The sequence below is a fragment of the Berghia stephanieae genome, chromosome 5 (genome assembly GCF_034508935.2).
Source record: "Berghia stephanieae isolate SIO BIC M18660-M18661 chromosome 5, UCSD_Bste_1.3, whole genome shotgun sequence".
Classification (NCBI taxonomy): domain Eukaryota; kingdom Metazoa; phylum Mollusca; class Gastropoda; order Nudibranchia; family Aeolidiidae; genus Berghia; species Berghia stephanieae.
Genome location: NC_088364.1, coordinates 74362029 through 74387028, shown reverse-complemented (window position 1 = coordinate 74387028; position 25000 = coordinate 74362029). Strand labels below are relative to the sequence as shown.

The 25000-nt window shown below is 36.1% G+C and overlaps 1 protein-coding gene across 5 annotated transcripts in view; it reads left to right on the top strand.

The window, feature by feature from the left end:
- The window catches only part of LOC144973599 (uncharacterized), a 138446-nt gene that overhangs the window by 49214 nt on the left and 64232 nt on the right, over positions 1-25000 (top strand). For all 5 annotated transcript variants that reach the window (XM_078916243.1, XM_078916241.1, XM_078916239.1 and 2 more), the window contains one exon: positions 1779-2430. In XM_078916243.1, the coding sequence (XP_078772369.1) occupies positions 2251-2430 (180 nt within the window). In that variant the 5' untranslated portion in view covers positions 1779-2250. The remainder of the gene's footprint in view (positions 1-1778; positions 2431-25000) is intronic.

The following is a 25000-nucleotide window of genomic DNA, read 5'->3' as shown; positions in this document are numbered from 1 at the left end:
TGACACTTTTTGGCACTTTTTACAAACTTCATCTGACAATCTTGACACGGCTGGGATTTCATTTGGAGAGAAGGAAAAATTGGACGATAAAATTCGAGTTTTTTCTTGCTTCTTTTTACAAAAAAATTCAGACTATGTGCTGCACCGAATTAAGAATAGAATATGATTAATTCCCAATTCATTTTATTCTTGACCCATTCGATTGTTGTCGCATGCCATTCGAGTTCTCTCATTCCTTCATGTCTGTCTTTAACGCTAATATTGAGCTTTTATATAGCGCAATATCCACTAAACGTGCTCAAAGAGCTTTACAAGGGGTCCCTGGCCAACAGCAACACTTAACACGTAGGACGAGACATGACGCCTGTTAGGCGATATTAAAATATTTCGGACAGAGACAACGCTGTTAACGGTCAGGTACTCATTTTACTTCTGAGTACGGTGAGAGAATGTGAGTAAAGAGTATTTTCGTATGCGTTTGGCTAAGAAGCTCATAACATTGCCATCCAGAAGTATAACGGACCAACTCACAAAACTGTGTGTATCCATGAACGTTTATAGTCTGGTTAATACAGTTTAGTGAGCATTACTCACAAACGCGGATGGCAAAAAACAATAACAAAGACCTGAGTGTCGTCATCTTCGAACTATCTATACTCTGGAAAAACCGATATTTTAATATTTGGCCAGAAAACTCGTCCTTCAAATATCGTTCGATTTAAATGATGCCTCTCATCTTGGCAATAGTAAAAAAGACTTCTCAAACCTGGGACTTTGCAAAGTCCAAGGTTTGAGAGGTTCCTTTTGCCAAGATGATGGTAATTTAAATCTAGTACAGGAAAATAGGACATTTATCTAATTTTTTGGGGAGTATTTTCTGTTTATTTGATAAATTATCATTATTATTATTATTATTATTATTATTATTATTATTATTATTATTATTATTATTATTATTATATTATTATTATTATTATTATTATTATTATTATTATTATTATTATTATTATTATTATTATTATTATATATATTAATTATTATTATTATTATTATTATTATTATTATTAATTATTATTATTACCATCATTATTATTATATTATTATTATTATTATCATTATTATTATTATTATTATTATTATTATTATTATTTATTATTATTATTATTAATATTATTATTATTATTATTATTATTATTATCATTTATCATTATTATTATCATTATTATTATTATTATTATTATTATTATTATTATTATTATTATTATTATTATTATTATTATTATTATTATCATTATTATTATTATTATTATTATTATTATCATCATTATCGTCGTTGTCGTCAGCATTATCATTAGCTTCATCGAATTCTTGCATTCCTATGTCCAAATACATGGAACTCAAACGGAAGCACTTAACCAGTTCACTTCCGTAATCTGGAAAGACATGGTCATATTTCAAAAATTTGGCCAGAAAACCTGGTCTTCAAATATCGATCGAATTAAATTCCCCTCATCTTGGCAAAAACTCTCAAACCTGGGACCCCGCGGGGTCCCAGGTTTGAGAGTTTTTGCCAAGATGAGGGGAATTTAAATCAATCGATATTTTGAAGAACGAGTTTTCTGGCCAAATGTTTTAAATACGCGTCTTTCCATAATACGGTGGTTAATTTCTTTAACAATACAAAGAATAGCATTAAAAATCTTTTACATCATCAGCGTATTCAATGTTTTATCTCATTGAAGTTATTTTCATTCTTTTGTTTATCTGAAATGTCTTAGAGTTTCCAAGATCCGCTCACTTAAATTGAAAACAAAAAAAAACCTTCAAAGAACTGAAGAGCAAATTTCAAGGATGAATTCAAATCTAAATGCCAATATTCCTGCTGCTCGATTTATACCGCAGTTCAAACATTTACCTTAAGGTAAACACTTCACTATCAAGGTCTGCCCATTAAATACTACGTGGAGTCCGCAAAAATAACGTTCTCATCTCCATCATCGTTGTCGACATCTTCATCGTCATCGTCATCGTCGTCGTCACCTTCATATTGATTCAAAATTGATAAAACCAATGGTGGAGATAAGACCCATATTAGTATTCCGTTGTTTTTACAAAGCTAACATCATCAATATCATTCAAAAATAAAACTTGACGAAGCAACGTATTTATTTACCATCGGGTCCACGATCAATACAGAGGAAAATTATATAACCTTCATAATCATCAGACCCATCACACTACTTACACAAGATGACCTCTGACCCTCACATCGTCAAGATCCTCCCCTCCCTGATCCTCTACAACAGCTGTGACAACGACACCTTTGATGAGGTCACCGTCAAAAGCACGAGTCATGACAACAACAGAATAGCCAGTCTTGACGAGTTCTGCCAGAGAGTCCTGGAAAAGGGAGAATACCCTCGGCTACAGGTAAGTCTGCTATTCATTTCAATAGGATTCAGTAGTCTGATGTCACGCCGCCCGGCAACGGCGGCCATCTTGGTTCTAAACAAAGAAAATCATTACTTTTTTATTCTTCATGCTGGCTAGAACTTTTCATATGCCTTGTGATCAGAATGTGTAAAAGTCAAAAGATGATCAAATTTATGTTTATTTTCCTCTGGATACGCTTTTATGCTCGCCGGGGAAATATTTCATACAGGCGTCCGCCATTGTTTGGATAGTTTAGAGCCAGTGTTACCATGCATCATTAGGAAGGAAGTGACGTTACGACTGTTGAAGAGTATTCCTTTAATAGATATATAATAAATAAATAAAGAAAATTCCCTTTATTCATCCCATTGCTGTCATCTGAAGCACTCATCTCCATAGTTTGTGAGTATTTACCACTATATTTTGACACGGTGGTGAGGACATTTAATTTAATTTAATATAATATATATTACTTTGTTAAGTTTATATCTTTTATTGAAGATAATTGAGTCAGTATATGACATAATCAGTCGAAGGTGAAAATTTTGGATTTGCATTTTTGCATTTTCTGAAAGAATATGCTCACCAGAGCATTTTAATCTTTATTTGAAGTAAATCGGGTGATTTTTCATGAAGTTATGGTCAGATTTATGGGAAAGGTATCCAGCAACTTTTCTCAAATTTCATACTTTTTCAATATATATATGAAGGCGGGTTTTCCAAAACTCGTAAAGTCGATATTTCTACTTTTTGAGATTTTTTTCCATGAGATAAATTGGAATGTCAATATTATATTAAGCATCAAATGGCACAAGAATTGTTATAGATTTGTATGAATTTGAGATATAAATATGATAAGATAAGCATTTTCGGGGAAATAATACTCAATATCTCAAAATGGGAAACGGAGTTAAGGAGTTTTGGAAAACCGCCCTTCATATATGTGACCCATCGCCTCAAAACGGTATTATGTCAGAACGAATCATATGCTTAAAAGCCGAATTAAATGTTAAACTGGTCAAAAATATAAATTGTTGGAATTAGCACCCTAAAATATAGTATCCATTCTCCTCAATAAAACATACCAACTCAACACAAGTCTGATATTTCTGGTTATAAATTCAATTTTCAACATCTTAACCAACCCGACTTAATACCGTTTTAAGGCGAAGGGTCATATATATATATATATATATATATATATATATATATATATATATATATATATATATATATAACTGGATTCACTCACTTAAATGGCCGAAACACATGTTTCTGTTGTCAGCGACTGACGACGTTGATGGAAACCACAGAAACATGTGTTTCGGCCACATATAAGGGAATGAATCCATTTATTTTCTATATTACGATAGCTCTAACCAACAATATCGAACACTCTCGTACCTACAAGTACTCACCAACACTCATATATATATATATATATATATATATATATATATATATATATATATATATATATATATATACACACACACACACACACATGTATATTTATACACGTATAGCTTACCTTTTAAACAACTACAAATTCAAATAAGTTTTACAGATCACGGTAATTCCCCATTCCATCGTATTACGTTTCAAGTTGACACGGTGAAATCAAGGGAGAGGATCAAATATTCCCGAGGATTTTATCCTAAACCTTCCAATTATGAGATGACCCCAAGTATCTTCTTAGCCGAGCAGACCCAAATAATAGTCCAATAGTTATTATACTTAGTCTATAAAAAGACTTTTCTTAACATTTTGGTCATAAATATTTTACCCCTAGGAGCAATCAATTCATCACTTGGAAAAATAGGCCACCCCCCCCCCCCCAAAAAAAAAAAAAAACCCAACAAAAACCCCCCAAAAAACTCGTCCATTAAATATCGATCGATTTAAATAACTCGCATCGTTTCGAAGTCCCAGGTTTGAGAGGTTTGCCAAGACGAGGGTCATTTAAAGCGATCGATATTTAAAGGACGAAAATTTAAAGCGATTTATATTTGAAGGACGAGTTTTCTGTCCAAATTTTTGATTACGTGTATTTTTTCAATATACAGTGGTTAACCGATTAATATAAGATCATCCCAACGCTGTTAACGGCCAGGTACTCATTTTACACCCGATTACGGTGAGAGATAGTGAGTAAAGAGCTTTTTCCAAGGACTAAACTATGCGCCGAGCGCGAGGCTCGAACCCAGGAACGTACCGTCCGATCCGAAAGCGAGTGTCATACCACTAGACCACATAGCCGCAAAATAAGAAAGTGGTAAGGAGACGGTTGAATTAATTGGTATTAATTAGTGGTGTTGAAAATTGTTGGTCTTTCTCTAAAAAGACGTTTTGTCGTACAAGTTAGTAATTCTCATCTCCTTTGGTCTTTGTAGGGCCTAGTGGTGGGTAAATATTGGACACACAGATGAAACGTCAATTATCTCAATAGAAAACGATGGCACTGTACACATAGATCTTCCCCAAGGATACAATATTTAATGACTTCCTGGTCGAAAGCTATATTGTGTCGTGTTGATTTTAGAGTTTTAGTGGCCGAGCTAGGAAGATTATGGGATGGATGGTATTCCAATGTTACTAAATACTTCATCTACATCACTCTATCCGTTCCCCCTCGTTCCCTCTTTCCCGTTCCCTCCACCCCTCCCTCCCCCCTCTCTCTCTCTCTCTCTCTCTCTCTCTCTCTCTCTCTCTCTCTCTTTTTCACTCTTTCATTTCTTTCTCTTCCTCTCTCCTTCTCATCATCATTATCATCATCATCATCATCATCATCATCATCATCATCATCATCATCATCATCATCATCATCATCATTACCATCATCATCATCATCATCATCATCATCATCATTGACCAACACCCAACATCATACAAACCCCAAACCAGATAAGTTCCGGAACCGGCGTTCCGGTTTAGGTGTCTGAAGCTCGAAAAGCATTTACAGTCTACTTTCCCTCTGGTGCTAAGTTCATTTAGGAAATGTTTGAATTAGACCAACTACAGCTATCTAACTATTGAGTTTAACATATATAAAGATAAGTGAAAAAAAAAGGTTAACAAGGAGATCAGAGATTAATAAGCTCTGATGTCTTGCCGGCTGTGTCATATGAAATATGCTCCTAGGTTTTCATGCGGCCATGTGATCTAGTGGTATGACACTCGCTTTCGGATCGGAAGGTCCTAGGTTCGAGCCTCGCGCTCAGCGCATAGTTGAGTCCGTGGAAAAGGCTGACATTCTCTCACCGCACTCATGTGTAAAATGAGTACCTGGCCGTTAACAGCGTTGTCTTTGTCCGAAAAATTGTAATATCGCCTAACAGGCGTCATGTCCCGTCCTACATGTTTAATGTTGCTGTTGACCAAGGACCCCATGTAAAGCGCTTTGAGCAAATTTAGTGGATATTGCGCTATATAAAGCTCACATTTTAACTTTTTTCAATAGGTTTTCGTTCACACCGGCTTGTACTGATTTGCAATTCTGATAACACAAAGGTTGTAACGGAAAGACTCCCAAACCAACGCAAAATTGTGTCCATTACAACAAAGTTAAAACAAGCCTATAATTTTAGTTCGGTTATCAGGCTTTCACTTCAATAACCAAAGTCGAATTTGTGACCAATCGTCTCAAAATGGTACCATTTCGGGGTGAACTCGATGTTCAAAAGTAAATTTTAAGCTTAACCCTCTCCATACCAAATACAGGAAATCGTCACATTCGTTGGGATACAAACAACATTTTACTCATTTCTTTTATTCATCACAAAATTTAAAGAAAAGTTGTTTTTTTGTTGTAATAGTTATAAAAATGTAACACTGTGTAGTAGAATTCGTTTTGTTGTAAAAAAAATATAGATTTGTGTAGGTCTAGCATATACTTACCGCTTTTTTGTTTTGGTGGAAAAAACCTATTGTGTGAACTTTTGGGGAAAATTCTGAAATGGTCGTAAGGAGAGGGTCAGTGAACCTACAACATTCGAGTGGAAATAAATGTTTTTCTTAAAGAGATTGAGTCTTCTTTTAAAAAATGTCAACAACTTTAAATTACCTTAAATTGATCAATTTGATCAGCCTGTGCAATGCAGTTATGCAAGGCACAATGGAAATCAACAGACAGGAAGCGGAAGGCAATAGAAATTGAATTAATTTGACTGGATTACATCAAGGAATGGATAGGTTTGTGGTTAGGCGAACCGATGGAGAAGGTCATTGCCCGAAATGAGTGGCACAAAATTGTGAAGGTTCCCTCCTTCCAAAACCATCCAGTCATAGGCGACGAGTGAGTAGTAGTATCGAATGGCTACACCTCTATTTTGAATCTTTTAATCCATTCTTCAAATTCTTTTCCTGCCTTATAGGCTGTCTTGTAGCCTCCTGATAGGCTTGTCACTGGGCAGTGGATGACGATGTGGTCCATTGTCTCAGGGCCTCCTTGGAAATGACGGCACGCATCTGATTCTCTCAGATTCCATCTATGCATGTTAGCTGCGGTTCTGCCATGTCCTGTCAAACTGCGGTTGGAGGTGACCCAGCATTTTCGGCTATTGCAGAGAAAGCCAGGTGTTCTTTCTGTTGGGTCGGGTATGATGTCGCCTCCCCTGGGGCTGGACGAGTGAGTGAATGACTTTCAACTCAATGTTTCCCTTTGTCTTGTTCCTACCCACGTTATTACTTGATAAACGCGCTGGGTCATGTTGTGTTCTTAGATCATTAATTGATGAGATGTATTATTCTAAGAATCAACAAACCAAATTGTTACAGTAAAGAACATTTATTTGTTACGGTGCATGACATAATCAGTCGGATGGTGTAAAGGTTTGGACTGAGATATTGCCATGTTTAGTTAGAAGGTCAATTTTTATCCAAAATGAGTTCTCGTCATAAATTTTTAAATCAACCCTTTTTGTACATCTTCAGGAAAGATCAAAGCTTAATTTCATTTCTAAATGTTTTTAAAGCTAGTCAAGTTGAAAAAGAATGGAATTTGAGAAAGGTTACGGGATACCTTTCCCATACATCTGACCATAACTTCATGAAAAATCACCCGATTTACTTCATATAAAGATTGAAATGCTTTGGGGATCATATTCTTTCGGAAAATGCAAATATTTGCAATCCAAAATTTTCACCTTTCGACTGATTATGTCATGCACTGACACATTTATTAAACAGCATATCGTAAGATACATGTGTACAGGATGACAGTCGAATACAGAATGACTCCCAACAAGGTAGTAACTAGAACAGACGTTAGTTGTGAACGATACTACATTAGATGGACGATACCAGTTACGATACTTGAATACAATAACTTTCATTTCACAACAGGTCAAGGTTTGACGCGTGTAGGAGACTGAACGACAGGTCGTGGCCTCGATGGTAATTGGATTCAGTAGTCCGATGTCACGCCGCCCGGCAACGGCGGCCATCTTGGTTCTAAACAAAGAAAATCATCACTTTTTATTCTTCATGCTGGCTAGAACTTTTCACATGTCTTGTGATCAGAATGTGTAAAAGTCAAAACATGATCAAATTTATGTTGTTTTTTTTCCTCTCTGGATACGCTTTTATACACGCCGGAGAAATATTTCATACGGGCGTCCGCCATTGTTCCGATAGTTTAGAGCCAGTGTTACCAAAACAACATGCGTCATTAGGAAGGAAATGACGTTACGACTGTTGATGAGTATTGTTCAATAATAATCATTCTCATTTAAACTCGGAAATTATTACAAGCGGAAAAATAACATATGCCGCGGCTTTCATTAAGTTTGTGGTGAATTGTCGGAAGCGATATGATTTTGGTTTATCTGCAAGATTGCTGATTGAATATGACATATGTCCTGTGGGGATCCTTCCTCTTGTTTTGTGTGTGTGTGTGTTTTTTTTTTTGTTAAAAAGATTTGTTTTTTTCCCCCTATTAACTGCTGTTTACTGGTGATAGCATCATGCTTGCAGGATACAGTCTACACAGGAGTGTGAAATATTTTATTATTTTTTTCTCTGACGTTTTTATTACCACTGAGGAGACTCATAATGATTTTTGTATATTGTTTTTTATTTCTTTGGTTTTGTTTTGGTTTTGGATTTTAGAAATTATCTTTATGTCTCATATAAAATGGTTCTGTCTATTTTTTATTTTTTTATTTATCCATTCTAAAAATATTTATTTAATTATTTATCTGCGGCTATGTGGTCTAGTGGTATGACACTCGCTTTCGGATCGGAAGGTCCTGGGTTCGAGCCTCGCGCTCGGCGCATAGTTGAGTCCTTTACTCACGTTCTCTCACCGTAATCAGGTGTAAAATGAGTACCTGGCCGTTAACAGCGTTGTCTTTGTCCGAAAAATTGTAATATCAATTAACAGGCGTCATGTCCCGTCCTACATGTTAAATGTTGCTGTTGACCAGAGACCCCTTGTAAAGCGCTTTGAGCACGTTTAGTGGATATTACGCTATATAAAAGCTCAATATTATTTATTTATTTATCTGTTTATTAATTTGTTTGTTTGTTTGGTTTTGTTTGTTTCGTGATAAAACTATAAAACAATTTTGAGCAATTTAATTTGGTTTGGTTGCCATCTTCATGCCTTGAATAAAATTTGAGTACCAGTTTCCAGGGAACAAACCGGCCCTTCAGACATTAACAAAACACATGTTTTTCTATTATGGCAGGAAGCTTTTTTTTCCTTCAAATATCAATCGATAAAATGAACTTGTAGTTGCCAAAGTGTCTTAAACATGAGACTTTAAAGAAGTAACAGATATTTAGAAAAACATTTTAGCAACAGGAGGGTTGGTTCATTTGGTGATAAGAGTTTTGGGGCCAAAATAGAAAGGGTTATCTCGAGAACCAGATTGCAGTATCAGATGGCCTTTAACACATGGATGGTTTGGATGTATGTATGGTGTGGCCATTAATTGGAATACGTGAGGGATTTATTTTTACTGTGGGTGGTTTGGAGTGGGGCTGGTGATGATGGTGATGGTGATGGTGATGGTGATGGTGGTGATGATAAATGATGATGATGATGATGATGATGATGATAATGATGATGATGATGATGATGATGATGATGATGATGATGATGATGATGATGACGATGCTGAGATTGTTATTTAAGATGATTATGATGTTGATGATGATGATTGTCATTATGGTAGTGGTGGATGTTGATGGTGTTGTGACTGGAAGTGAAATCAGACATTGACATCATTTCTGTTATTTTATGATGATAATGAAAAGCATAGAAAACAAGACGCGGAACGAAATGGTAGAAAGTAAGAATTAAAGTAGACTGCAGAGAAGGAGAAGAAGGAGGTTGTGAAGGGGGAGGAGGAGGAGAAGAAGAGGAGGGAGAGAGGACTGAGAAGGAGAAGGAAGAAGAGGAGAAAAAAAGAAGGTGGAGAAGAAGACGGAGGAGGAGGAGTAGGAGGAGGTGTAAGAGGATGAGAAGGAGAAAGGGGAGAAAGAGAAGAAGAAGAAGAAGACGGAGGAGCGGAGGGGAGGATAAGAGGAAAAGAATGATGATGATGATGATGATGGTGATGATGATGATGATGATTATGATGATGATGATGATGATGATGACGATGATGATGATGATGATGATGATGATGATGATGATGATGATGATGATGATGATGATGATGATGATGATGAGAAAGAGGAGGAGGAGGATGAGCAGGAGGAAGCGGAGAAAATTAGATAGAGAGATGAGGATAAGGAATGTTTCTTGTTGATCAATCTACTTTAACGAGAAAGACAGATGGTATGCAATGACCAACAGCAGCACGTATTTCCCCCAATTCCTCCACCCACCAATTCCTCCCACACCCACCAATTCCTCCCACGACCATCTCATGCCTTCCATCACATCAGCCGATCCCTAAAGACCACAAATTCTATTATGCAGCATAACGAGACAAGCCATTTGGTTATTAATGGCCTGTATAACATAGAGGCATATTACACACGATTCAAGAAAAAACAAACATTAAAAGAAAAAAAAAACTTAAAAAAAAAAACAAAAACAAAAAACAAAAAGCAAAACAATGCAAAATAACAACAGAAAAAATCAGTAAAACAGAATTAAAAAATAAATACAAACAAAAATTTTTTTTAAAAAATCCCACAACCAACAAAAACAAAAGAAAACAAACAACATAAAAATAACAACGAAACAACAAGATACTTATAGTTCGGAGCAAAATGGAATAACAGAGAGAGAGAGAGAGAGAGAGAGAGAGAGAGAGAGAGAGAGAGAGAGAGAGAGAGAGAGAGAGAGAGAGAGAGAGAGAGAGAGAGAAGAATATTTTGGCTACTTCATGAACATTTGTGACCCCCCGGCAATATGGTGGCTTGATACTCAATGCTAAAAGTTGTCATTATAGAGCAGTAAAGTTAGGTGCCCCAAACGTAAACAATAACAAGTTGCTAGTGATTTCCGTTAGGGACCGGAATAATTTACGCACAATATAGGTCTCCCAATTTTGTAGTTTGAGTTGTAGGCAATACACTTTCAGTATTGAAAATATGTTTACATAAAATCTAACAGTTGCAGAAATAATAATATAAGGCTAAATTATTCTGAAAATCAGGCTCCGAATAATTCTCGTTTTGTTCACACCAGCGCAATAATTTGCTCTGGTCTAAAAATAGATAGACTGTAACTTTTGATAAATTTTAGAAAATTTTACCTTTTGTTCCATAAAATATCCATATCTAGACATTATTTGATGCATGATCGAGTATTTATGAATATGTGTTTCTTTTGCCACCTAACAGCCAAATTTTAAAGGTTATTTTTTTCTATTATTTACATTGGAACGTGAGCTGTCAAGACAGGAACATGTGGTTTGCCACGTGCTTCTCGACCTTTGTTTACGTTTGGGGCACCTAACTTTACTGCTCTATAGGGACTATAAATAAATAAATAATGTGACACTGAATGTAAGCTTCAATCTAATAAACGAAAACAGATAATGTGAGCATTTCAGGTTTCCCCTTTATCAACAAATTATAAGGATTAACTAAGTGAGTAAGAAGTAATATTTTTTAAGGCGATCGGGGCGAGGCAGGACACTTTTTTTTCTCTCGGATTTTCGCTGTTTTGACGTCAGATTCGTGATGAGCATCAAATTAACAATAGGTTTGATACCAAAAACGATGTGTTTACTCAGAGCTTGATTACCCGCCGCATTATGTGACCCTGAGCAAGTTACCTCGTCCCAGCTCACTTTGCGCCACTGCACTGCGGCTGGTGCCTGGGTTATTCCAGTCTTCCCTTAGTATAAAACCCTAAATACAAGTTTCTATTTGGGGATGAATACACGGACATAAATTTTATATTTATTATATGTTATTCTCCTTGTATTCGGAAAAAAAGATCTAAGGCACGAGAGACAGAGAGGAACAAATGTAAACGTGGTAAGATAACATTAACTCACTCAACCCTAACACCGACTATATCCGTTGTTTACCCGGGTTACTTTTACTCCATGCCTATGTATTACATTTTTCTGAGACATATTATAGGCGTAGTATCAAAGCTAATGTTTTTAATTTTTACATGTTGATGATAGTTGGATAAAACTATCTATACATGCTCATTTTTAATCCATTTTTTTCCAATTTTGAAAAGTAGCAAAAAGTCTCTAGGATTGAGTGAGTTAAAACTGAGCAAAAATATCAAATAAAAAAAGGAAGATTGAAATAGTTTCCGTGTTAGATAACATCAAAGACTTGACAAATAGGGAAATCAAGACAAATTGTAAAAAAAAACAGTTGCCGTAAGGGAAATTGGTGGTGAAAGATTGGCAGATATTTGATAAAACTAGATGCTAATTGAAGCGGCGTGTGTTTATGTGTGTGTGTGTGTGTGTGTGTGTGTGTGAGGGAGAGAAGGGAGGTAGGAAGAGAGGAGAGAAGAGAGAGAGAGAGAGAGAGAAAGAAAGAAAGAGAGAGAGAGAGAGAGAGAGAGAGAGAGAGAGAGAGAGAAAGCGAGAAATGAAAAAAGAGAGATAGAGAGAGAGAGAAAGTGAGAGAGAGAAGGGAGATAGAAAGAAAGAAAGAAAGAAAGAAAGAAAGAGAGGGAGAGAGGGAGAGAAAGAAAGAGGGAGAGAAAAAAAGAAAGAGAAATAGATAGATAGATAGATAGATAGATAGAGAGAGAGAGAGATAGATAGATAGATAGATAGATGGAGAGAGAGAGAGATAGATAGAGAGAAAGAGAGATAGAGAGAAAGAGAGAGAGATAGATAGAAGAGAGATGAGAAGAGAGAAGAGAGAAGAGAAGAGAGAGAGAGAGAGAGAGAGAGAGAGAGAGAGAGAGAGAGAGAGAGAGAGAGAGAGAGAGAGAGAGAGAGAGAGAGAGAGAGAAGCAGAGGCCAGTCAACATCCCATATTCATATTTACCAGAAGAAAATGAAAACCTTTAAACAAATACTAAACTAGAAATGTCATGATTTCGCAAGATTGATTTTACAAATGCAGAAACCCACAATGATGAGACAGGAAGGAAACATAAAATCAATTTAAAGCAGATGAAATGAGACCTGTCGTTTAAAACGTTGTTATGTGAGGAGGATTTAGATGTGATTAAAACTGAAATTGTTGTAAAAATATAGATAGAATGAGACAGATTCTTATCATTGCGGTGTTCCTCTGATCTTTTCAACCCATGGTGCTTTAAGATTTTTTTCAACCACATTTTGTGTTCAAAGAAAGAACAATATTACATCGACAGTCGGGCTTGAACCCCAAACATAAGAATATGAACAGAAAACATTTCACCATCTGACTACTAGAAAAATTTTAATTGAAGTCGTAAATCGTCTGCTTTAATCCCAGATACGAAAAACAAAACAGGGACAGTTGAAAGATCAAGGAAACAATTTTTTTTCCAAATGAGTTAAAATTCGATGTTAACTCACTCTATCCTAGTGATTTTTGCTACTTTTCAAAAATGGAAACTAAATGTATTTAAAATGAGCATGTACATATATATTTTTATTCAACTACAATTAACATGTAAAAACTAAAACATTAGCGTTGATACTACGCTATAATTTGTCTCAGAAAAATGTAATAAATAGGCATAGGGTAAAAGTAACCCGGGTATACTACGGATATAGTCGGTGTTAGTGTTGAGCGAGTTAAAATAATTTGGCAACAATAATAAAAGAATTCTAACTCTTTTGCGTTTGGAATGCCAGACTGGTTCTCATTGTGCAATAGCCTAAGTTTGAATTGTAATTTAAGAAGTATAGAACAAACATGAATATTAAACATTTGAAAAAGGACAAAATGCATGACGTGAAAGTTTCGGGTCAAAAACTCTTCTTCAGCCTCGAACAAATACAATGAAAGTTATAATACTTCACAGAAAAGTTGGAAATATATTAAATGTATTGATAGATAGATAGATAGATAAATGGATGGATAGATAGATATATAGATAGATAGATAAATAGATTGAGAGAAAGAAAGGAATAAAGAGATAGATAGATAGATAGATAGATAGACAGACAGATAGATAAAGATAAAGAGAGAGAGAGAGAGAGAGAGAGAGAGAGAGAGAGAGAGAGAGAGAGAGAGAGAGAGAGAGAGAGAGAGAGATAGTAGAGAAGAGTCAACAGTTTGGTAAAAGACCATTTAAAAAATACGCTTATGTATATGTAACGATATTGTAAATCAGACGAGGTCTGTCTGGGACAAAATGACCAATTCGCTGTACTGTTGATATAACAAATAAATATTATGATATGATATGCTAGTTATTGACTGACTGTTTGTTGGCTTGGGGAGGAAGTACAAGTGGCGCATGCGTTGTTTGTATAAAAAAACCAGACGGTATGTCTGAAGGGGAAACATTACAAATATGGCTTTAGAATTAAAAATAATAAGTAAACAAGGATTGGTTTTCACATCCATTGATCGTTAAAAACTCAAAAACAATCTGTTGAGCGAGCGAAGAAGTGGATTGTTTTAATTAACAACATTGACATGATCAGCAAATACAGCCGAAACTGCAAAGTCGAACGACCTTGATAGCGAAAGGCATTAAGTCAAGTCAAATAAACAGCGAACTATTTTTTTAAAATGTTTACTAAAATAATACGAAGAATCTTATTTAGTCGATTCCAACATGGAAGGAACTACAGTTGGAGTTTCAACCCGAGACAGAGCTCCGTTTTTCAAGGCCACAGTTTATGCTCCATTCGGCGAAAACTTTAAGATAGTAGCTCTGGTTGCTAAATAAAATTTAGTCCTGTTCAGAAAAAAAATCAACTTTTATATAGATAATATGCAACTGACGTCATTCAGTTCTTTGTTATTGCTTTTTGCCATCCGCGTTTAAGAGTAATTCTCACAAAACTGTATTAACCAGACTATAAAGGTTCATGGTTACACACAGTTTTGTGTGTTGGTCCGTTATACTTCCGGATGGCAATTTTGTGAAGTTCTTAGACAAGCGCATACTATCTATAGAGCAATATCCATCTGACTTTGTTCAAAGCTCTTTACAGGAGGTCCCAAGCCAACAGCAGTAGTGAACATAATATAGGACAACAAATTACACTATTACAATAATACAATGATGTTTATTTCTCGACATCGACAATACTACTACAGGCCTGCTATTCGTTTTACACCCAATTTCTCACTGATTAATTTATTTAATGTTAGATTAACTGACCAATTGATAATGATGATAATTTTTGGTGTCGAATTGCCACAATTGTAACAGATTGAAAACGAAATGAATATGTTTATGTTGTGTTTATCGCACGTGTGAAAGAAAGAGAGGAAGAGAGAGAGAGAGAGAGAGAGAGAGAGAGAGAGGGAGAGAGGGAGAGAGAGAGAGAGAGAGAGAGAGAGAGAGAGAGAGAGAGAAAATAAGTAGGAGTGAAATATCTGTTCAATGTTACAGTTATCATTTAACGTTATAACAAGTGTAACTAAATGACATATTGCCATATTTATGGACAATAAAGATCTATTATTATTATTATTATTATTATTATTATTATTATTATTATTATTATTATTATTATTATTATTATTATTATTATTATTATTATTATTATTATTATTATTAAATATGTAGAGAGGATGTAAATGAAGAACTTTTTCTAAATATTCAACTTTGTGCGGGACTCAAACTGGAGACCTGCAAGTTAGAAGCCCAGTTGGTGTCATACTATAGGATCATATAAAGCCCTACTGTTCTTTGACCCTGTTATAACGGGAGAACGCCCGATAGTAAAAATAGAATGGAGACCAAATAAAAAAAAAAGAGATGTTTTTTCCTTTGACATGAAATACAAATGGCAACCGAACTTTCGGACTGATTGAAAAACTGTATGGCATAGTCATGAGGAAATATTATGTAGAAACAAGTTGGACACAGTTATCAAACGTGAGTGACCTCCCCTTTTTAACCCGGGGACCATGACGTTGATTGGTGTCACTATAAAGTGAATGGAAAAAGTAATATGTACACATACAAGAGAGGCTTTTCCTTTCCCCGACCAATAACGTAAAAAAAACAAAACAAAAAGACTTGAGCTTTTATATAGCGCAATATCCACTAAATGTGCTCAAAGCGCTTTACAAGGGGTCTCTGGCCAACAGCAACATATAACATGTAGGACGAGACATGACGCCTGTCAGGCGATATTACAAATTTTTGGGACAGAGACAACGCTGTTAACGGCCAGGTACTCATTTTACACCTGAGTACGGTGAGAGAATGTGAGTAAAGAGCCTTCTCCAAGGACTCAACTTTGCGCCGAGCGAGACTCGAACCCAGGACCTTCCGATCCGAAAGCGAGTGTCATACCACTAGACCACATAGCCGAACATATTCCACAACGTAGGAATGATTGTGCGAATCAATGGCCTAAAATACTTTGCGCACACAACAATTCTTAAGCAAATTTGAACAAAAACGTGTGTTCAGCAATCATCACGCTGGATAATAGATACCGTACTAAAAGTCATCTAAATAACGAGTAGAAAGCCGAGAGAATCACCTGAAAAAAATAATATTTAACCCCCTCCATTTTCAGGATTTTCAACGAAACGTCAACACAAAAATAGATTTTTTATCACTCCGACATAAAAGCAGTAAAGTTCTTGCCATACACAGTTTCTTTTGTAACACATACTCTACATCAAAGTGTTCATTTTCTTTAAATTTTATGATGTGCTATAGAAATCTGAATAAGTAAAAGGTTGGTTTTATCGTAACGAATGTGACGATTTTCCTATGGTTGGTAAGGAAAGAGTTAAAGCAATTTAAGAAACCGAAGCTTTAACGGTGATTTCCGAAGACACCATGAGTCATGAATTCAAACCATTTTTTCTTAAGTACGGGCGCTAGCGTTGCAAGCTGTCTACAGAGAAACAACACAAAGTCATCTTGAGATTTCAATATGATATCAAATTTAGCCCCAAATCTATTACTTCAACAAATCAAAAATTTTTTGAAAAATAGCAAGATAATAATAATAATGAAATTTATTTATATTGCGCCCACTCCTCTATACAATAAAGCTCTAGGCGCATAACAATAAAAGATGTTAGGGTTTTTTTTTTTAATACCCATCAGCGATTCTCATTTATTTTGATTTTTCGTGAACGGTATAAATATTACTTATCGTGAACATGAAATGGAAACATTGGAATAATCCATTATGGAATGAATGAACAGAGGCCAAACACACGGGCTATGTGTGGATATATATATATAGCAAGGTTACGCAATTATTGACACGGGTCTGGACACCAGTTCTTGTTTAAATATTATGGCATTTGACTGGATGGAAGATTGACCCGTTGGTTTACCTCTGATGTTGGTTTTGGGGTTGTTGGGTGGACATTTATTAATTAACTAAGGGGTTGGAGGAGTGTTCTTTTTGAGTTTGTCCGTGCCAATTTATCACAATAAGTATCATCATCATCATCATAATCATCATCATCATCATCATCATCATCATAATCATCATCATCATCATCATCATCATCATCATCATCATCATCATCATCATCATCATCATCATCATCATCATCATCATCTTCATCATCATCATCATCATCATCATCATCATCATCATCATCATCATCATCATCATCATCACATCATCATCACCATCATCATGCACCTCATCATCATCATCTCATCATCATCATCATCATCATCATCATCATCATCATCATCATCATCATCATTATCATCATCATCATCATCATCATCATCATCATCATCATCATCATCATCATCATCATTATCATCATCATCATTATCATCATTATTATCAGCAGCAGCAGCATCGACATCAAATATCATCAGTATCAGCAGCAGCAGCAGCAGCAGCAGCAGCTATAATAAAAATCACAATGAGCCTTCAATCTCTCATTCTCCACCACCTCCTGATCGTCTGATGTTATGCCTTCTCCTTTCCTCTTCCCCATTTTAAAGTGCATTTCTCTGACTAAACAACCATCACTACATCGTCCAATTTAAAACCTACTTGCTTTTCCAAACGAATACCACCCCCCCCCCCCTTTCCCACCCATCTGTACGAGGGGCGGTCGAAAAGAAATCGGAAAATGGCACAAACTTTGTATCTTCTAACGAACCTTTCTTTTAATATAATAGATATATCTATAGAGAATAAAGGAACACAATTGTTTAAAATATTTTTTTGCTGTGAAATTGTAGCACCATCAATTAACGCAATATTAAACGCTACTGTTTTTAATATGGTAACCTCTATCAGCGAATGGTCAAAGCTGGAAGTCAGAGCTGTTGTCCACTTTTTGTTCACATAATAAGGAAGAAAACCTTTTGAAAGTCATCATGAAATTACCAAAAACAAATGTTGAGAAAACAATGTCTAAGTTTCAGGTGAATCCGTGTGTTCTTTGTTCAAAACGTTCTGTACAACCCTAGAAAATGATCCCAAATTTGGTGGGCCAAATTATGACTTGTGGAGATCATCAAATGTGATAGGAGAATACAGATTCGGGAGATTGTTTTGAAATTTGAAATTCCAAAACCACTAGTCTATTCATGACTTATTGGGGTATTGGAAATGTTGAGTTCGAGCCTCGCGCTCGGCGCATAGTCGAGTCCTTGGAGAAGGCTCTTTACTCAGATTCTCTCACCGTACTCAGGTGTAAAATGATGGCCGTTGTCTCTGTCCGAAAAAAAATTGTAATATCGCCTAACAGGCGTCATGTCCCGTCCTAAATGTTAAATGTTGATGTTGGCCAGGGGCCCCTTGTAAAGCGCTTTGAGCCCGATTAGTGGATATTGCGCTATATAAAATCCCAATTAAAAAAAAAATAGACGTAACCAAAACACCTCGCTGTAGGGCTTTAGTAAGGAGGACTTTCGATTTTTAAAAAAAATCTACCAGAATATTTAATTATCTCCGGCCAGAGCTGGCACCCTCTCCTCTAATTTTTATTTGTTTGGTTCATAAAGCGGCATTTAGAGGGGAAAGTTTTGAGATAGAAGAAGATCTCGTTGAAGGAGTTCAAGATTGGCATTGAAAGCTCGACGAACAATTCCTTCGCTTGGACATCTATTGATTGTTGTCGCGTTGCATAAAAGCATGGATCTACATGGGTAATTCATTGAAGAGTAGCTGAAGAGTGACCCTCTCTCTCTCTCTCTCTCTCTCTCTCTCTCTCTCTCTCTCTCTCTTCAAGTACCAAGTCTGTGCCAGACATCGGTGATCATGGTACGCTATTCATCTCTCTGATCAGATAACCTCAGAAAACTAATATCACTCTTCTCTTTCTTTGTCACCCAGCTGTTCAAACTATTCAAATATGTTTTTCTTGGTCTCCCTTTACTCTTTTTACCTTCTACCTCTCATATGAGAGCAAGATGTTCAATACATTTTTATCGATTTAGGTGCCCTAAAAATTGCATTTGTCTTTTTCTTACATAGATGAGTTTAAAATGGACGTATTTCTCTCCGATATAACAAAGTAATTTAACCCGACTAATATTCTTGGCCACGAATGTAATCATTAAGTATCTAAATTATCGTGCTTCATTGAGATTTGTGACCGATGAGTCATTCACCGATGACTTTAGTGCTCACCATATTATACCCAGATAGAATAGATTGCCTCTTTCATTTCATCTACGGTTATAAATAATACGATTAGTGAACAAAGTCACCCCTAAAGAACTTAATACCCGTCCGGCCGTGTACACCGCCGACAAACCATCATTATCCACATTTTGGTTCAAAAAACGTTAGCTTCATAACACATCAATAGATTTAAGACTAACTACAATAATCCCGAATTTTGGATGTGAAAGGTTTTAAACCCGAGTCTTCTTAGCAGTTTGATTTTTATTTGTATGGATTCTTAAAGTTCCATTAAAGTGCCATTGACCTAGATACAGCAATTTGGGGATCAGCGTCATCTATTGATATATGAAATTCACGTTTTCTGGGTAAAATGAGGGAAAGAGTGTTTTGTAAATGTAGGGCCGTAGTGTCTCGATACACCCGTGGTGTCCAAGGAATTAATCTTAATATATGACGATTGTGCATGCTGCGGTGGGTATTACTGTGGTAAGTATAGGTCTAGCGTACGGGAGGAAATATTCAGGGATCTCTTAATCAAGAGATATTGTAGGAATTCATTTCCCACTGGAGAATGATTCCCCTGAATGCTAATGATAATCACAACGTCCCAGGCATGCAACATAAATCATTTAGAGTCGTGGTGTCTGACGTCTTTGAGGTCGAGTATAGAATGGCTGTAATTGACGTCATTCGGTTAGGGGCAGCGTGGCTCAGCGGTACGGTCTTTGCTTCGTACCCGAAAGGTACCGGGTTCGATCATCCGCCGCTGCGCTGTGTGGCCTTGAGCAAACCACCTCGCCCTAGCTCGATTTGTGGCGCTGCACTGCGGCTGACGCCTGGGTTATTCCAGTCTTCCCTTGGAATAGACTTTAGAGACAAATTTCCCCTATGGGATGAATAAAGGGAACTTTACTGTTATTTATTTATTAGTTCTTTATCATTGTTTTTAGACCGCCGGGGATATGAGTGGGGTCCATAATATAGATCAGCTGGTAGAGTACTCGCTTCACAAGCAAGGGAACCGAGATCAATCCCATGTGAAATCGAGATTTCTTTTTTTTTCTGACTCCCATTGTCAACCCTGCTGTGACTGGGCACATGGATCTGTTAGATCTAGCGTCCTATCCAAAGGGTAGCAAGCAATTGTTATAGTTCGTTTCGTGCTTTTGATACCGGGAGAAACTCTTGCTCCGTGGACCTGACTGTCTTATTATTTAAAAGCATGACATTTCCAATGTGATCTTTGATTATCTTTTTGGGTCGACAATTAAGATGAATCTTAACAACGCCACTACCAAATTATCTCATTCGTAGTAGTGTTTCATTCATCCTGTTTTGTTGACAAAGGGGAAACCCGAAACGTCCATTGTATCTGTTTTCGTATATTAAATTGAAGCTTACATTCAATTTCACATTGTTATTTATTTCTTCGAGCTTCGGGCAGCACGATTTACATCTTATAACTACTGTAAACCATACTTGCCCGGACTTCCCCGCCCTCTTCCTAGAGGGAATGAGATAAGTGGAAGAGTAGCGTCCCTTGATTGGACGTCACCGGCGGAAAAGTTATTAGAGAGAGAACGTTCTTTTGGTTGTGCCCATGCGTCTCTCGTCCTCGCTTCCGGTGAAAGCGGCATGAGACACTTCACCGAAAGCGAGGACGAGAGAGACGCGTGCACACAATCAAAATGACGTTCTCTCTGTAATTTGACGTCCAATCAAGGGACGCTACTCTTCCGCTAATCTCATTCCCTATCACAGTTTCAGCACAAGGCCACACAAAACAAACACCATCTACAACGATAATACCAGTATCTAACAAGACTGGCATTCATCTAAGTCAAATCTTTATCCCCTGATAGGGCAGGGCCGTTCGAGAAGTGGCCATCTCTAGTTTCAAGTAAATATACAGCTTTGTTTACACAGACTTCCGATCTAGATAGCTCGAGGTAAAATGACCATTTGTTTGTCGATGTTTTATTGTATTAGTTGATTGGGAATGTCGTCGTGATTATGTGCGAGGCCCCTCTAGCAAATATAAACACCATAATCTATACAAAATTATTTTGTCAGTGCCAGAAAAAAAAGAACAAAAACAAAACAAAAATGAAAAAAACAAAAACAAAGCTGCATTTATCGTCCAAAGACTTAATGTACGTTGCCAGCAATAATAATTAGATATTTTAAGCGCATAGAGTGTGGGAGAACCCTTCCCCCCTCACACACACATACACACACAAATCAAACAAAGATAAGCGCAATATGAAATATATTTTATAAAAATTTGATTTAAGCGTTATTCTAATTTGTTGGCTATTTCACAAACATTTTAATAAGTATCAACATTTTCTCTAATGGTTTGCCCAACCCCCCCCCCCCCACCTCCCCTTCCCTCCATTTCGCCCACTCCTTTGAAAAGATATGCAATTTCAGATTTTATGAAAATATTATATCTCTTGACTGGCCAGTATATTAACCCTCTCCTTTCCAACTACAGGAAAATCGTTACATTCGTTACGATACAACCAACATTTTTCTTTTTCAAATTTCTTTTGTAAATCATAAAATTTAAATAAAATGGACAGTATGTTGTGGAGCTTGTTTTGCTAAAGAAATTATGTATGGTACGAACTTTACTTCTAATTGTGTTTGAGTGGTAAAAAAATATTTTTGTGTTAGTTGATGTGAATTTTTTTGGGAAATCCTGAAAATGGCTGGTGAGTAGAGAGTTAAATGCCATTGTTTTTAATATGGCAACCTCTATCAGAGAATGGTCAAAGCTGGAAGAGATGTTTTCATAATAAGGAAGAATGCCTTTTGCAAATGGTAAGGAGATCGTTAAAACATATCAGACAAATCCAGTCCTAGAGGAAAATTCTCTTTATGGTAACAATTAATTGGAATTGGAAATATATATATATATATATATATATATATATATATATATATATATATATATATATATATATATATAAATTGATGACATAAAACAAAGAACGCAGACTTCTTCAAGGCCATGATATCATAAGGTGATCTTGGTGAAAGAACGGGATGCCCGTAAATAGGCGGCCGTCGTGGTTCTAAACATCGGTACTTTTTATTCTTCATGCTGGCAAGTACTTTTCATTTGTTTTGTGATCAGAATGTGTAAAAGTCAAAACATGATCAGATTTATAATGTTTTTTTTTTCTCCTCTGGATACGCTTTTATTTTCGTCGGAGAAGTATTTCATAAGGGCGTCCGCCATTGTTCCGATAGTTTAGAGCCAGTGTTACTAAGTTACCATGCGTAATTAAGAGGGAAGTGACGTTACGACTGTTGAAGCGTATTATTACCGTTGAATGTTTCATATTGTTTTGAGTATTGGTACAATTCATTTGCGGGGCAAAACTCGTGATTTTATTATTTTATTTAAACGCATAACATCAGAAAACAATCAATAACCCGATCTTCCTTAACGAGTTGCGGTAAAGTTATCAAATGTTGACCAGTCTGCGGCAATAAAAAGGTTGTGGACCTCTTGTCTATAGACTCTGATGGCCCGTAATTTATACAATAGACGACCGCCGGGACGTGCAGAAAGCAATTCATAGGTGAGCGCAATTACGGGCTGCTTCACATTTCGTGCTTCGTGGTAATTGATAGTGTTTGGTTCCCAGACGAAAACGTGACGACTGAAAACAGTTTCAGCTTTTCAAGTGTCTAAAACAGCTCTCTGTCGTACACTGGAAAAATACATTTTATTTAGTTTGGTCGCAAGATTCGACCTACTTAATTCGATTAGATAATTTGAAGTCGGATGTAACGGGGAGCGTGGGATAAGATCAATATCCGTGTTATATCAGATTGGTTTAGATGTTGTGTGAATTCAGTAGTAGTAGTAGTAGTAGTAGTAGTAGTAGTAGTAGTAGTAGTAGTAGTAGTAGTAGTAGTAGTAGTAGTAGTAGTGGTAGTGGTAGAAGTGGTAGTGGTATTAATAAGTAGTAGTAGTAGTAGTAGTAGTAGTAGTAGTAGTAGTAGTAGTCGTAGTGGTAGTGGTTAGTAGTAGTAGTAGTAGTAGTAGTAGTAGTAGTAGTAGTAGTAGTAGTAGTAGTCGTAGTATTAGTAGTAGTAGAAGAAATAGTAGTGGTAGTAGTAGTAGTAGTAGTAGTAGTAGTAGTAGTAGTAGTAGTAGTAGTAGTAGTAGTAGTAGTAGAAGAAGAAGAAGAAGAAGAAGAAGAAGTAGTAGTAGTAGTAGTAGTAGTAGTAGTAGTAGTAGTAGTAGTCGTAGTAGTAGTAGTAGTTGTTGTTGTTGTTGTTGTTGTTGTTGTTATTGTAGTAGTAGTAGAAGTAGTAGTAATGGTAGTATTAGTTGTGTTAGTAGTAGTAGTAATAATAATAATAATAATAATAATAATAATAGTAGTAGTAGTAGTAGTAGTAGTAGTAGTAGTAGTAGTAGTAGTAGTAGTAGTAGTAGTAGTAGTAGTATTAGAATAATAATAGTAATTGTAATTGTAATAGTAGTAGAAGTAGTAGCAGTAGTAATAGGTTTGAAAGTTTGCCAAGACGAAGGTAATTTAAATCGATCAATATTTGAAGGACGAGTTTTCTGGCCAAATTTGTTAAATGCGTGTCTTTCCAGAGTACGACAGTTAGCTGGATAACGGTTCATACGAGGGCAACACGAGATATTCTCATCAAGACTTACTGATCAATCACAAGGACAATGTTTCCAGCTGTGCATAATTTACGACCTACTGTAATGGAAGAAAGTCCTGTCCAGTTCTTAGAACAACGAAGTCACAATCTGTCTGTGTAAAACACGTAGAACATAATAAAAGAATAGTTACACGTCTCTGGAATATGATAACCTGTCTTGTTAACTCTCTCCTTACCACCCATTTTCAGAGTTTCCCCAAAAATGTCACGCCCACTCAGCACAAAAATAGAATTTTCTTACTCAAACAGAAATCCAATAAGTACATTCTATGCACAATATTGTTCAGCAAAACGAACTCTATAATACACTGTCAAGTTTTTATAGCTATAACAAAAACATAAATCTCTTTAAATTTTGTGATGTTCATAGGACATCAGAATGATAAAATTGTTGGTTGTATCGTAACAAATATGACGATTTTCCTATAGATAGTTCGAAGATGACGTCACTCAGGTCTTTGTTATTGTTTTTTGCCATCCGCGTTTATGAGTTATGCTCACTGAACTGTATTAATCCGACTATAAACGTTCATGGATACACACAGTTTTGTGTGTTAATCCGTTATACTTCCGGATGGCAATGTTATGAGCTTCTTAGCCAAGCGCATTCTATCTATAGTTGGTAAGGAGAGCGTTAACGCCTTTGTACTGTGGTACTGAGTTTCTTTGAAATAAGTATTCGTCCCATTCTATATCCATGTATAGATAGTATGCGCTTGGCTAAGAAG